This window comes from Artemia franciscana, chromosome 16 (genome assembly GCF_032884065.1).
Source record: "Artemia franciscana chromosome 16, ASM3288406v1, whole genome shotgun sequence".
In the NCBI taxonomy this organism is placed as follows: Eukaryota; Metazoa; Arthropoda; class Branchiopoda; order Anostraca; family Artemiidae; genus Artemia; species Artemia franciscana.
In genome coordinates this window covers 16703019-16719007 of record NC_088878.1, presented here as the reverse complement: position 1 = coordinate 16719007, position 15989 = coordinate 16703019, and the positions used below count along the sequence as shown (strand labels likewise).

Below are 15989 nucleotides of genomic sequence, written 5' to 3'. Positions count from 1 at the left end.
TCCCCCCAGTTCAATGCCTAGAAATAGCTCTAGCCGTAAATCTTATGTCAGCTAAAAGGAAAGGTAACTAGACCTACGTTGCCTGGGCAACGTGAAGTGTTGCGGCAACCTTTGTCCGGCTTTGCCGATTAAAGTGTTGCGAGAGCAACACTTTGGTTTTGTTTCTTCGCTATCGGTGAAATGCTGAAGTTGTCAGCCTATCGAAGCTTTTAAAACAGTATGTTCAAAGAAGAACGCAATCAGTAATCACATGATCACACCCCAGCGTTGAAAAAACAACAACAAAAGAATATTGAAAGAAAGGACTAAATTGACTTTGCAGCCAGTTGAACATTATCTTTTTCAATCGTAGACATCGTAACGGATGAAAACTAGGAACAATATCTTGTATAATCTAGTTGGTATTAATTATAAAACTATCCGGAGCTTTTCAGGATCAAAATACCATAGATGACATTCTATTAATTATTACGAAACTACCTCATTGTTTTGTATTATCGTTTGTACCCGTTGCGTAACATCTTAATTCTAGGTTACAGTGATTGATAGACCATCGATATGAACTTTCTTACCGACAGATTTACAGGGATCGAATACAATGCGCACCAATGGACAAATTTCTAGCCTAAAGTGAACCGATTTTTACTTACAAGTCCCTCTCCCGAGATAGACATCAAGTTCAACCGGAAACAAATAATGGGTACACCAACAAGCAAAAGTTGCAAACTCTTCATCTCTGAAAATAATTGTAACCTAACAGCCGATTATTACTTACTAGGCCCCTAAATGTCACTTTGTAGCCGGTTGAACTTTATCCTTTTCAATCGTAGACATCGTGACGGATGGAAACTTGGAACATTATCTTATGTAATCTAGTTGGTATTATAAAGCTATCTGTAACTTTTCAGGATCAAAATACCATCAGGGACCCATAAATTTCCTGTAATGACTCACCATCCAGGATCGCTTATTATTGGATGGCGAGTCATTACAGGAAATTTATGGGTCCCTGATTCCATAGATGTGTACCAATTTGCACAAATTTGTAGCCCCTCGTGAGCCTCCTCTAGCAACCGATTCTTACTTACAAGTCCCTCTCCCGGGATATACATCCAAGTTCACCGGAAACAAATAATGGGTACACCAACTAGCAAAAGTTCCAAGCCCCTTGTCGCTGAAGTCATTGTATCCTAACAGCCGATTATTACTTACAACTCCCCTACATGTCTTACAATCGGGGACCAAGTTGTTCTTACCATCAATTACACCAGAAACAGATAATAGGTACACCAATCAGCAAAAGTTGCAAACCCCTCATTGCCAAAGATGATTATAAGCTAATAATCGACTGTTGCTTGGAAGTCCCGTACATATCTCACAATTGGTATCGGCCTATTTTTGGTTCAAGTGTGTACCTTACCACTGAAGTTGTCAACCCCTTGAAACTTTCAAACTGGTGTATGTCATGAAGGAATTTTTGTAACAAAAAATGGATGACATATACTTTGATCAGCTCATCAAGGTCTATCGATTGCCATTGAAAAAAAAAATTCTATCTGTCTTAGTTCAAAAGTTGACTTTTTTGCCGGAGGCCAACTTTCTAACACCACCACTTAGAAAGGAGCAAAGGATAAGCTCTAATTTCTTTAGCAATGAGAGAACTTTTAAAGTTTAAGAGGTATATCTGATACCATTTCTCTATTGCAATCCCAAGTAGAAAAAAAGAATGGTAAAGTCAGCTGAAATCACGAACAGAAATGGCTAGAAACAATAGATGGCAGCACTTTCGGACCCGTGGGAAAATCGCACTTTTTTGTTTCTGTAAATTTTTCTATTTATCACTCAAAGAAGATATATTGGCTGTGGGGCCGGGGAACTACCGCATATATTTAACACTTATAGATTTTAGTCCATCTTCAATTTGAAACTGGTGCCTGCCTGCTTGCCTGCTAGAACGGAGCTTTCCACTCGAAAGCAGAAACATGGTTTGATGAAACGAAAGCTTGGCTGCACAACTTCAGATACTCCTCTCTGACATAGGCTATATAACTCCACTTCACTTCGCACACCATAGGCTCTGGCTCGAGGACAAGCAAAAACCATCCTTTTTGGCCCCAGGCAAGAGTTCTACGGAGCTTTCCAAAATGTAATGTCATATTCATCAATCCGGCCTGAGGTCCACACTTTCCGTAAAAACCGCACAGGTTAGACCCTTACCAGTTTCCAGGAATAAGCTGAGATCGGCGGCATAGGAAAAAAAAAAACAAAACAAAAAAAACCGGGACAAAACCAAAGTGTTGCCCTCGCAACACAATTACACATGAGCTAACAGAGGATGCAGAGCATTTAATCAAAACTATGATTCGACAGTAATCTCGAGGGAATTGTGAAATTTTCTTCCGAAACCATTGAAAGGATGATCTATGAATAAACAATGGATATGAAATCAAATATAGAAATTGTCATTTTTGATGAGCACTCTTGAATAACCCAGTTCACAGATGAAATTAATTTTTTTTTTACTTAAAAAAAATAGAAACATAAAAAAGTAAGTTTATTTGTGATTGGATCTTGGACTCCTTCTTTTATTACTTAAGCATTGTGTTAAATCAATCTGTGATGCTCTTAATATTTTGCATTAAGATAGATGTTGCTATTGCAAAGTTAAAAAAAGAGGCACTCGGAAAATCTAATAGTAATAAAAAGAAAATTCACCCTGAACGTGTCAACTTAATACTGTTGGTCGTCCCTTAGATATTGCAGATAGGTCCTTGTGACAAACAAGTAATGTCCTTGATTTAGTGCCCCCTTGCCCTCTCAAGACCAGAACATAATTTGCACTTTACTGAAAACAAAATACATTTTAATCGCTTTCACTTTTTTGACTTTAATACATAAAGAAGCATTCTTTTTTAGTAAAGTGTAAATTATGCTCTGGTCTTTAGAAGAAGTGGGGGTTGTCGGCCCTATTCCTTTTAATTTTTGCTCATTTTGAGTTTGACTAGTTTATCTATTGTAGTTTCAGTTTGTTTTGAGTTTCATTTGTTAAATAATGGTGATTTGTGATAGGAAAAACAAAGATAAGATAAAAACAAAATAAGATCAAAAAGATAAAAACAAGATAAGAAAAACAAAGTGAAGACTCCAATTTGAGTCGACGAGACGAGAATTTGAGGAGTATTTCGTCCGTAAAAACTTAAATAGTGTCTTTTGATTTAATTCAGCATTTCTTGAAAATTTCAGCTTAATTCGCTGTTCCTGAAATATTACAGTTTTGACTTTTTTGACAATCTCGATGTATATAATGGCGATTGATTCAGTTCAGAATTTCTGGATAGTTTCAAATTAAAATACTTAGCCATTACTAGGACATTGCGAATAAACCCTCTTGATAACCTGTATGTACATAGTGTATGTTTAATTAGTTGATTATTAACATTCCCTAGAAATTTTAACTTAATACCCTCAGTCGTTCAGGAGAATAGCAGATACCATTCTGACAGTGTAGTGCTCAGTTTATTTTGATATTGTTCAATATCTCCCTCAACATTCTATGAAATTTTCAGCTTTATTCGATTACACACTTCTGAGATATTGCAGCTACGCCAATTTGAAAAAATGGACACATACTGCTGATTTAGTTTAATCTAAACCGCTGTTCCTGAAATATTGCAGATGTGGCTTTTTGATAAACTCGAAACCCTAAAAGTTTTATTTTTACCAGGTGTAGTTCCTGAGATATTGCAGATACGCCTTTTTGACAACCTGGATGCACATTTGTCTTTTGATATTGTCTATTAACCCAGTCAATATCCCCTAAAAGTTTCAATATAATAATCTTAGTCAATCCTGGGATATTTCACATCAGCTTTTTTGACAACCTGGATAAACAAAGCATCTTTTGTTTTAGTTCAATAGTCCTATCATCCTCAAGATTCCCAGAAAGCTTCAACTAAACACTCTTGGCCACGCCATTCATACTGTAAAAGTATGCTTTTGATGGCCTGGATGCGCTAAATGACTAATGTTATTGCTCAGTAGCCCCTTCATTGTTCCCTGAAAGTGTCAACTTTCAGCCCTTAGCCGCTCCTGAGGTATTCAAGGTACACCTTTCTGATAACCTGGATGCATTTAGCGTTTTCTGATTTAGTTCCAATTTTCTTGAAAATTTCAGGCTAATACCCTAATCCACTCCTTTGATATTGCAGATGTGCAGTTCCCAAGATATTGCTGATACGCCTTTTTGAAAACCTGGATTCACACGGTGTCTTTTCATTTTGTCTATTATCCCCATCAATATTTCCTAAAACTTTCAACATAATAATCCTAGTCGACCTGGAGAAATTGCATATATGCCCTTTTGACAACTTGAATGGACATTGTGTCTTTTGTTTTAGTTCGACATAATACCAGAAAATTTCAACTTAACACCCTTAGCCATGCTATTGATATTGGAAGCACATTCTTTTGACAGCCTTCATGTACTAAGTGCCTTTTGAAAAGTTCAGCGACCCTTCAACATTCCCCTAGAGAATCAACTTAATACCGATAGCCACTTCTGAGACATTGTATATACACCGTTCTGACAACATGGATGCAAATAATGCCCTTTTGATTTCTGGGATATCGCAGATACATCTTTTTGATAAACAAGAGGCACATACTGTTGATTTAATTTGATTCGAAATCCTTGCAAACTTCAAGTTTACCCTTAGCTTTTCCTAAGATATTGTAGATATGCCTCTTTTGAAGACCTGGATCCAAAGGATTTCTTTTAAATCAGTTCATTATCTCCCTCAATACTCCCTTGAAGCTTAAATTTTTACTCCCTTTCAATAACATTTCCTATTTGTTCTTGAGACGGCCCAAATCCGCCTTTTTGACGGCATAGATGCACTTGGTGTCTTTTGACATTGTTCAACATCCCCTTTAACATTCCCTGAAAATTTCAACTTTGTACCCTAAGCCACTCGTAAGATATTACAAGCTGGATGGAAATGATATCTCCCGGATTAGTTCATTACCTCTCTCAAACTTCCCTAAAAGTTTCGACTTAATGCTCATAGTAGCTCCTGGGATATTACAGATACACTGTTTTGATAACTAGATAGATGTTGTGCTTTTTGAAGTAGTGCAACATTCAACTCAGAATTCGTAGAAAGTTTCAAATTTAGACCCTTTGGCATTCCAGCGACATTCCAGGTATATGCTTTTGACAGTCTAGACACGCTTAGTGCTTATTGTATTGCTCACTACCCCCTCAATATTCCCTGAAAGTTTTCACTTAGTTCCCTTAGCCACTCTTGAAATATTGCAGATACCCCCTTTTTACAAATTTGGGGTTTATACTCTTGATATAATTTAATTCAAGATTCCCTGAAAGATTCAATTGTCCCCTTAGTATTCCTAAAAATCGCAGACATGCCTTTTTGACCAAAAATTGATGCACATGGATTTTTTTTTTTTATTTAGTTCATTATCCTCTTTAAAATGCCCTAAAAGTTTCAGCCTAATACTCTTTGTCGGTCCTGGGATACTGTAAACAAAAATGAAACATCCAAATTCCGATCAGATACCCTTGAAGGCTACGGGGGGGGGGGGAGTTGGTAGAAAAAAAGGCATAGGGCTGCTGGCCCTCTAATTCCTCTTGAATCTTAAAAAGTAGCTTTCAATTTTCAATTGAATTACCTCCCATCGAAGTTGAAACGACAACCCCTTCAGCTTGAAGTGGATCTGGACAAAAAAAGCACAAATAATAATAAATAATCTATTGAAGGAATACGGCTCTTCATTATAGGCATCACTAGAGTGGTGTCTCTGACTTAGAAATGCAACTAATTTAAACTAAAAGTGAATTCTTAAAAAAGGATTTTTAATTTTAAAAATATAACTATATATATATATATATATATATATATATATATATATATATATATATATATATATATATATATATATATACATATAATTCAGATATATATATATATATATATATATATATATATATATACATATAATTCAGATATATATATATATATATATATATATATATATATATATATATATATATATATATATATATATATATATATATATATATATATATATATATGATACTTTTTAGACTGAGAGATGCTGTAGACAAAGCTTTAAGGGAAGAACAATGCGGTTTTAGAAAAGGTAGAGTATGTGCCGACAAAGTTTTCACTCTTAGGTTAATAATTGAGACGCCCCTTCGTTGTCAAACACCTTTGGTCCTCAGTTTTATCGATTGTGAGCAAGCTTTCGATTCTGTTGATAGAAGAGCTTTTACAAAGGTCTTATCGCTATATGGTATACCAGAAAAATACATTAAAGTGATTAGTGCTATGTACGAGAATAATACTGCTGCGGTTAAGGTAGGAAATGAGGTTAGCAACTGGTTTTGTATTAAATCAGGAGTTTAGCAGGGTTGTGTTCAATCCCCCTTTATATGGATCATTTTGATGGACTTCGTCTTAAGGAGCACAGGAAAGGCAATTGGAGACCATGGAATCAAATGGGGAGGAAAAACGCTCCTGGACTTAGATTATGCTGACGATTTAAGCATATTAGATGAAAGTGTGAGCAAAATGAATGAATTTTTAGAGGTTTTGCGAGTTCAGGGTGCTAAAATAGGCTTGAAAATTAATGTTAAGAAGACTAAGTCACTAAGGCTATAAGGCTAGGAATAAGTAAAAATGAACAGGTGACATTAGGTAACGAAAAGATTGATCAGGTTGGGAGCTTCAGTTAACTTGGTAGTATTATTAGTAAAGATGGTGGGAGCAGTGAAGATGTTAAAAGTAGAATAGCTAAGGCTCAGGGTGTTTTTTCACAGTTAAAAAAAGTTTGGAAGAATAGAAAGATAAGTCTGCAGACCAAGATTAGAATATTGGAAGCTACAGTGATGACAGTGGTCAAATATGGCTCTGAAGCATAGGCACTCCGAAAAGCAGATGAAAATTTACTAGATGTTTTCCAGAGAAATTGCCTACGGATTGTTCTGGGTACCCGGCTGACTGACCGTATTTCAAACGGTAGGTTGTACGAAAAATGTGGTTCGATCCCGCTTTCTAGGGCTATAATGAAAGAAAGGTTGAGATGGCTAGGCCATGTTCCACGGATGAAGGATGACAGATTACCGTAGATTGTCCTTTTTGGCCAACCGTCTGGGGCTACACGGAAAGCAGGTCCTCCTTGTCTGGGTTGGGAGGATGTCATAAATAAAGATTTAAAGGAAATGGGAACTTCCTGGGAGGGTGTAAAGAGGAAGGCTTTAAATGGATTAGGTTGGAGGAGGAGTGTGCGTAGCTATATATATATATATATATATATATATATATATATATATATATATATATATATATATATATATATATATATAACGAAAAGAGAAATCACCAATGCAACAGCACAAACACATTAAAAAAAAAAGAAAAAAAAGGGAGACAGAAGGAGAAAAGGAAGACTGTTTTCCTAAATTAGTGATTAATATGGACCAGCACTTGAATGAGGCCTTAACCCTACTCATCCATACAATCACATTGGTCAAACAGCATAGCCATACACAATCAACCATAAAGAATAATCCATGGACAGGCAGTCATGTCGTCAATAAGTATAAGTCGTCATTTACCAAACAATAAAAACAGTAATACAAATAATTCAGAGGAAACAACCCAATACAAGGGCTCATCAGGAGAACACACTTGCCTATAAGGTTTCGGCACTTTAAATTCTCTACCCAGTCAAAGGTTGTCCCTACCACAAAATACCTATGGTGTCCCCGTGTCAGGTATAACCCCCAGAATATATGCCTATGAAAAACAAAACAAAAAACAAGCAAATATAGAACAACCAAGTAACACCAAAACAAGCTTATCCTGTTAATATAATCCTCTGATTAGCAGCAATAGGTAAACTAAATGTGATAAATTTCACTAAATCACAAATAATAACTCTTTGCAAAAAACCTGAATGAACTAAAACAATTACAGATTTCATCAGTACCATGTGGCAGTTTTTGAAAAATCCGCTCATTTAGATACACAATTCACAAAATAGATGGCGCTGCATCAACTTTTCGCGAACCTATGAAATTAACCGAAAATTACCCTAAGTATTTCTAGGTAATTCTTTTGGTATTTATTTAAATTTCGTTTTAATGAAAACTAAACTTTTTAAATTGCCAAGTTAATTTATTTGCAGAAAAACCTCTTAATATCAATTTTTGGCTTAAGATTTTAAATCTATTTTTAAAATCAATATAATTACTACAAATCCTTGCATATCGAAGTAACTGTGAGAAAAACGCCGAATATGAGATGTTTGAGTGTATATTACTTTCAGGGAATGGGAAATTAATCACTTCAAAATCGAAATCATCCGTTTTATTATACATTTTAAAACTTAATTTATTATTATCAGAAATATTAATATTTAAATCTAAGAAATGATCTTCAAGACCAGCGCCATGACTAGGTTCAAGAGTATGCTCTGATGGATATATATTTTTTGAAATATCAATAAAATCCTTGCAATTTAAGACCAAAATATCATCTAAATATCTTTTATTATTTGACAAAACATGTTTAAAATTATTTGGATTATTCTTATCCATCATATAATTATATCCTAGTTGAATTAAAAACAAGTCAGCCATAAATGGGCTGGCATTCCCCCCCCCCATGGGAATTCCCACGATTTGCTTGTACAAATTACCATAAATCTTATATAAGTATTATATAAAACAAATTCTAATAAATCAAAAATCATATCTAAGCTGTAACATCTCAAGTTAACTGTAGTCTTAAAGCAATTTGTCCATATAGCTTTTTTATTATAAGTGTCTATTTTTAAGAACCTCTTACTAGATATATATATATATATATATATATATATATATATATATATGTATATATATATATATATATATATATATATATATATATATATATATATATACATATACATATATATATATATATATATATATATATATGTATATATATATATATATATATATATATATATATATATATATATATATATATATATATATATATATATATAATGGATGATTAACTACGAAATTAGACACTTTCTGTTCAGATGACACGAGGGGAAGGTAGTTTTTCTTGAGTATCTGTATTTTTTTCTGAATTTACCGCTTCTGTTAAGAAAAGAACCTTTTTTGGGCCCTTTGGGATCACTATACTAAGAACCAAAAAAAAAATCAAAATTATTTATGCGTTAGAGAATGCTGATTCGATAGATCGTTTAATATTATCCTACACCAACGCTGATAGTCCAGAATATCAAGTTCCACAGATCCAAATCTTGAACATATTTAACCAAAGGATAAAAATGCTCGACTTCTTCTACAAGATCCGGGTTCACATCATAAGGATACTTTTGGAAGAAAGTAATAACTTCTTCAATAATCTCTTCTTCCACAGCTTCTAATTATGTTAAAAATGAGTTGTTGTTTTTTTTTTGCAGCATAATTGTATGCTGAAGCCCACCATGCCTGTCTTTTCTCTAATGCATCCAGCAAAAGCATAAATGTTTATTTTGAACTTTTTTCTTGACTTACGGTTCTTTAAAGAATCATCTTTAAACTGCATAGATTTCAATCCGACAAATTCTCCAGCCCTTAGATTTATTCATTTGAATTAATTTCCGATTCATTTCATTTCAAGCTATGTCCACAGGCTCTGCAATGTTGTCATGCTCTAAACTGCATATGAAATCGTATAAATCCTCCCAGTCAACTGTGAAAAACGAAGAGACTTCGCGAATTAGATTAATGGAAACGTTATACCGTAAGGTAAATTGCTTTCCGTCACTGAGTCAAAATTCAATATATTATGTAACGTACTAAAAGTCCTTTAAGCAGCAAGCATAAAATAATCTTTTTTCTAGGCACAAAGGATTTTTAAAAGATTGTCCTGATGGTCTACTAACAGAAAAGGTAAGTCAAAGCCAAATTTATCCTGAATTTTCTTGACTAATCCTTTCATGTGCACAAAGTTGTAAGCTGAGCAGGCATTCTCTTGACTTACAAACCAAAATGGGAAATACTTTCGCTGTTGTATTTGACAAAAGCTATTGTTATTTGAAAGCAAAATAACAATTAAATATTGACCACCCATCATGCGGTCGAACACATATCGAACACGTTCGGTAAGCAAATCAATCAAATCTACTTCTATGAATTCAAATTATTAAAGATGGAGCCAGATTCAGCTTTCACGTTTCTTCTATACTTAAAAGAGGGATTGCAGCTCAGTAAATATTTCATACTGCAAAATTTTCAAACATTTGGCACCTATAATAACTTATAACTTTCAGCTCGAAAGTTTCAAGGCTACAGCGCATAGGTCCAGTGGGCTACTCAGAAATGCGTTTATTTTCATTTTTTTTTGCACGGACGGAACTTCTGAAAAAAAATATTCGTCTACATAGTCCATCGTAGGCCTACCCTTTCAGTTTATTCAAAATAAACTGTGGTTTGTTGTCTGTTGAAATGGTTTGTAGAATTACAGCATGAAATTGGAGATTCGAGTTATTGATACAGGATATTACGAAAGTAATGCACGAAAGTACACATGGGCGGAGGACCTTGTTTCCCATGTCTCAACTCCCGAGAGTTTACTGTTTAAATTTTTTCTCCCAAAATTTTCGCTATTTTTACATATAACTCGCTCAGACTTGTTTTTTTTTTATTGATGTTGCTCCCCTTCTGAAATGTCGTGGCCTCCCTCCTTCCAATGAATTATACATCTCTTGTATTTCTAAATTATATAGGTAAAAAAACTATATTAGCTATTTTATACATAAATTAATTGGCTTGTCTTCAGATCTTATTTAATACATTCAAAAATTGGATCCTGTGGCCTACTAGCCAATTCACACCCAATGACAGTTCAGTATATTAGAGTCAAAATAAATGGACAACAATAACTCTCTACCCCTACAAGGCTCCATGGCCCGTTACTTAGGGGTTAAAACAAAAATAAATACCAAATAAAAGTATCTTCTTAAAAAAACAAGAACTCCAATTAAATAACTTTGTGTTATTTTTACTTACCACTTCGTCCTCGAAATCCAAATCCAAGTCCACACCATCTCCCACCAACACAAAATCACAACAATTAAAATTAAAATAAATAAACGTGCTCAAGCCTAGCAACTAGGGATGTCGCCCTACCCTCATTATTCAACATAATATTAAACAAATAACAATATTAATTCAAATCAATTAAAAAATAAATTTATTCCCCATTATACCTATCAAACAAAAATATTTTTAGTTGGGTTTTAAAGGCATCAAACGAATGAATGCTACAGACATTATAAGGGAGACTGTTCCATACTTTACTACATGCTATTCTGGGACTAAAATCTGATCTGACAGTCTTAGTTTGAGGTAATAGTAGGTGGTCTTTAATGCGTAGATTATAAGAGCTCCTTGAATTAACTAAATCGGGAAAGAAAAAATTGAAACAGCAAGGCAGTTCACCATGAAGATACTTGGAAATTATTGAAGATCAAGAGACGACATAGAGGGCATAAGTATTCAAAAGCACTTTTCGATGACCTTTATTAAATTCGTTAACTAACTGGCGAGCCTTTTGATGAATTACTTTAATCGGATGGAGCAGAGACTGGAAAGTAGACATCCAAATCGAGTTGCAGTAAGTTAAATACGGCTGAATGAGTGAAAAATACAGGATCCGAAGAATAGATCCAGGAAAGATGTGTTTAAGTTCCCGAATAATCCCAAGATTACGTGATATTTTTGCTTGGACTATCTTGATAATGGTTTGTAAAAGTAAGATTCTCATCCAACAAAATTCCTAGGAAATGCACGTATCTCACGTTAGGTCGAGACAAAGGTCCTTTCGAGGTAGATATAGTTGATAAGGACGGAAATAGTTGATAAGGAAGGGACATTGGCCTCTTTTCGAAAAAGGATTCCCGAACCAGGACGGACGGTATTTAGTATTTTGTAAATCTAATTAAAATTTACTGTCGAGTAAATCCTTTATAGATCAAATTGATTTTCTGTCAATGTACATACAGCGTAGGAGCTTCTTTTCAATTGTGACTCTGACACTCACTCATTGATAAATCTTTAGATAATCAAATTAGTAACACAAAATAAAAAAAATAATTGTTGCACAACTCGACAAATGTTGTAATGAGTCTGTATACTTAAAAATATGATATCATGTTAAAAAGGAATTGAAATAAAGACGCTAAGTTTGTGTTTTTATGTACCAAAATATTCTCCTCGATAAAGAATTTAAAACGAAAATATTATTTTCTTCTTAGACCAAGCATGGATGCAAAAGGGGGGCCATAGAGGTGATCATCCTCCCGAACTGAGAAATCAGGACTGAAAAATTGACCATTTTCTTAAATAAAAACAATGAAACACATCGACGCAAAAAAATCGTTCAAAGACGGTATGTGCTATAAACGCTAGAATAAAACGTTTCTGTGCTGTTAGGGAGAGCATATCCAAGACAAGAAGGCTTGATAGTGACAATGCTGTGGCCTGCTTAAGCATGGAAAGGTTGGCATGACTTATCACTGCTCCCGGGATACAGTGACACAGATGAAGTGTGCGTACTACATACGTTCAAATGGAAAAATGTTATTTCCATCACTGGACTTGAAAAATATCAAAACTCCTTCACCAACGCTATAAATATACGAAAAATCATGGACGGAAATTCAAACTGGACCAAGAGTTTGTCGTCCACTGCATCAAAACACACTGTTTATCTTCTGCCAATCATTTTCCACATCTACTTTTCACCTTGATTAGGATAAGTTCTGTAGCCTCAGGAAAGCTTGTTTTTTTCCCCAGCCAACTGACTAGGCTTTTTCTTATTCCTTGCCCTTTTTTCTTTGCTTTTGAGCACCTTCGCCAAAAGTACCGCTAACAAAATTAGAAATAATCCCCTCATCCTCAAACACTGTCATTTAAACAATGGGTGCGTTCTCGAACATCGTATTTTGAGAGAGGTTTTTCTATATTTTTTTTCCTATTCTACAGGAGCCTTTCACATTGCTGCCCAGACGCTTAGATTATCCGTTCATCTTATATTGTAAACTTACAACACCGTGATGGCATCAAAGAGCAATTGAAAATATTACAACTCACCAAATGAAACAGGCAACGAGTGCGTAACCTTCCCTTTGACTGGGATCACCTGTAATTGGCCAACGGATATGGACATTTAGTGGCAATTACGCCCTTGACAAAGTTTCCCAATGCCTTGCGCAAGCGGCAAAGTAACCTGTTGATCTCCCGGTGCGTTACGTTACGTAATAGCAAACCTGGCCTTATTTCAATTATCTTAAACAAAATTGTAGAGTGGGATGTAACAATTTCTCCTTTTGGTATTGATGCCCCTCCCAAATTAAGGCTCTGGATCTGTGCTTGTCAGGAGCCATAATTCTACAACAAAATATTTCATGCTTGAGGCGATCAGCTTCCTAAACCCTACACAGTTATTCCAAAGGGTAACTATGGCAAATTTACCACTAAAATTTATTGTTATTTCCAGGGATTCGTGAAGATATACAAACAATTTTTCCCGCAAGGAAACCCTGGTAAATTTGCTTCTCTAGTATTCAGAGTTTTCGATGAAAATAAGGTAAGAGATTTTAAATTTGTGTTAATTTATCATTTATTTTGCTTTAACGTTGTATTCCCCTGGCCTTGTGAAAAAAAATCGATTTTTTTGTAGGAATTAGCATATCTTAATTGTATACCGACCACATTTCTATTTCTTTAGACAGATGAAGACATAAACAAACGCTAGAATTAAAACGAATAGTCACTCTTTTTTCAATTCTGTTTTCTAGCAAAGCGGAAAGTACCTCTTTCAAAAAATAAAGAAAGAAATTGGTTTAATTCCGCTGGCATTGTTTAAATCGGAGTTCTTCACCATATCTAAAACCTTCTCCATCCTAAGATGATATTATATCATCTTAAAAATTTGAAGATAAGAAGCAATTGTTCCCCTTTTCCTTGGGTGGAATTACAAAATTTCGTATTTGTCAAGCAGTTCCAATGACATTTACATATCTTAATTGTATACCAATTACTTTTCTATTTCTTTAGACAGACGAAAACAGAAAAAAACTAGAGCTAAGAGCTCATATGGCACTTGTGACGAGGTCGGAAGAACCAAGAGCTCATAAGGTATGAGTTCTAGCAAAATTCTAAGAATCAAAAGATTGCTTTAAAAGGAAAATCAGAGGCTTAATGCCGGTCGGGATTTAAAATAAGAGCTCTGAGTCACGAGGTCCTTCTAAATATCAAAATTCATTAAGATCCGATCACCCACTCGCAAGTTAAAAACCTCAATTATTCTAATTTTTCTTCTCTCTTCAGCCCCCCAGATGTTTGAATCGGGGAAAACGACTTTATCAAGTCAATTTGTACATCTCCCTGACACGCCTACCAATTTTCATCGTCCTAGCACGTCAAGAAGCACCAAACTCGCCAAAGCACTGAACCCCACCACCTAACTCCCCCAAAGAGAGCGGATCCAGTCCGGTTACGTCAGTTACGTATCTACGATATTTATAAACATTTTTCAAGATTTCTGATTTCGCCCTCCAGCTCCCCCAATGTCAACAGATCTGGTCGGGATTTGAAATGAGAGCACTGAGACATGAGTTCCTTCTAAATATCAAATTTTATTAAGATCTGGTCACCCGTTCTTAAGTTAAAAATACCTCAACTTTTCTAATTTTTCCAAACTAATAACCCCCAGCTCCCCCAAGAGAACGGATCCGTACAAATTATGTCAATCTAGTATCTATAACTTGTGCATATTCTTCCCATCAAGTTTCATCCCGATACCTCCACTCTAAGCGTTTTCCAAGATTTCCGGTTTCCAGGATTTCTGTTTCCCCCTTCCAACCCTCTACATCCCTGGATCCGATTTGAGTGAAAATGGAGCATCTGAGACATAAGATTCTTCTATATATCAAGTTTCATCAAGATATGATCACCCATTTGTAAGATACCTCGATTTCACGTTTTCCAAGAATTCTGGCTTCCCCCTCCAACTCCCTTTGATGTCACCGGATCTAGTCGGGATTTAAAATGAGAGTTTTAAAGCACAAGATCCTTCTAGGTGTCAACTTTCATTAAGATCTGATCACCCGTTCTAAGTTAGAAATACCTCATTTTTTCTAATTTTCCAAATTATTCCCTTCCCCCAACTCCACCAAAGAGAGTGGATCCAGTCCGGCTATGTCAGTCACCTATCTTGGACTTGTGTTTACTCTTTTCACCAAGTTTCATCCTGATCTCTCCGCTTCAAGCGTTTTCCAAGATTTTCGGTCCATTCCCCTAATGACACTGGACCCGGTCGGGATAAAAAATAAGAGATCTGAGTTTCGAGATCCTTCTAAATATGAAACTTTATTAAGATACGATCAATCTTTCGCGAGTCAAAAATACCTGATTTTTTCTAATTTTCTAGAATTAACCTCCCCCCCACTCCCCCAAGGAGAGCAGATCTATTACGGTTATGTCAGCCCCGTATCTAGGACTTGTGATTATTTTCTCCGCCAAATTTCATCCCGATCACTCCACTCTAAACATTTTCAAGGATTTTAGGTTCGCCCCCCCCCCCAACTTCCCTTTCACCGGATAAGGTCGAGAGTTAATAAAAGAGCTCTGAGACATGATATCCTTCCAAACATCAAATTTCATTAAGATCCGATCACTCCTTCGTAAGTTAATAATACCTCATTTTTCTAATTTTTCAGAATTAACCCCCCCCCCCACTCCCCCAAAGAGAGCGGATCCGTCCCAGTTATGTCAATCCCGTATCTAGGACTTGTGCTTATTTTTCACACCAAGTTTCATCCCGATCCCTCCACTCTAAGCTTTTTCCAAGATTTTAGGTGCCCTCCCTCAGTTCCCCCCA

At 35.3% G+C, this 15989-nt stretch overlaps 1 protein-coding gene across 2 annotated transcripts in view; it reads left to right on the top strand.

The window, feature by feature from the left end:
* LOC136037142 (frequenin-1-like) overlaps nucleotides 1-15989 on the top strand; it is a 73691-nt gene that overhangs the window by 32483 nt on the left and 25219 nt on the right. For both annotated transcript variants that reach the window (XM_065719645.1, XM_065719646.1), the window contains exons 3-4: nucleotides 9946-9994; nucleotides 13605-13694. In XM_065719645.1, the coding sequence (XP_065575717.1) occupies nucleotides 9946-9994; nucleotides 13605-13694 (139 nt within the window). The remainder of the gene's footprint in view (nucleotides 1-9945; nucleotides 9995-13604; nucleotides 13695-15989) is intronic.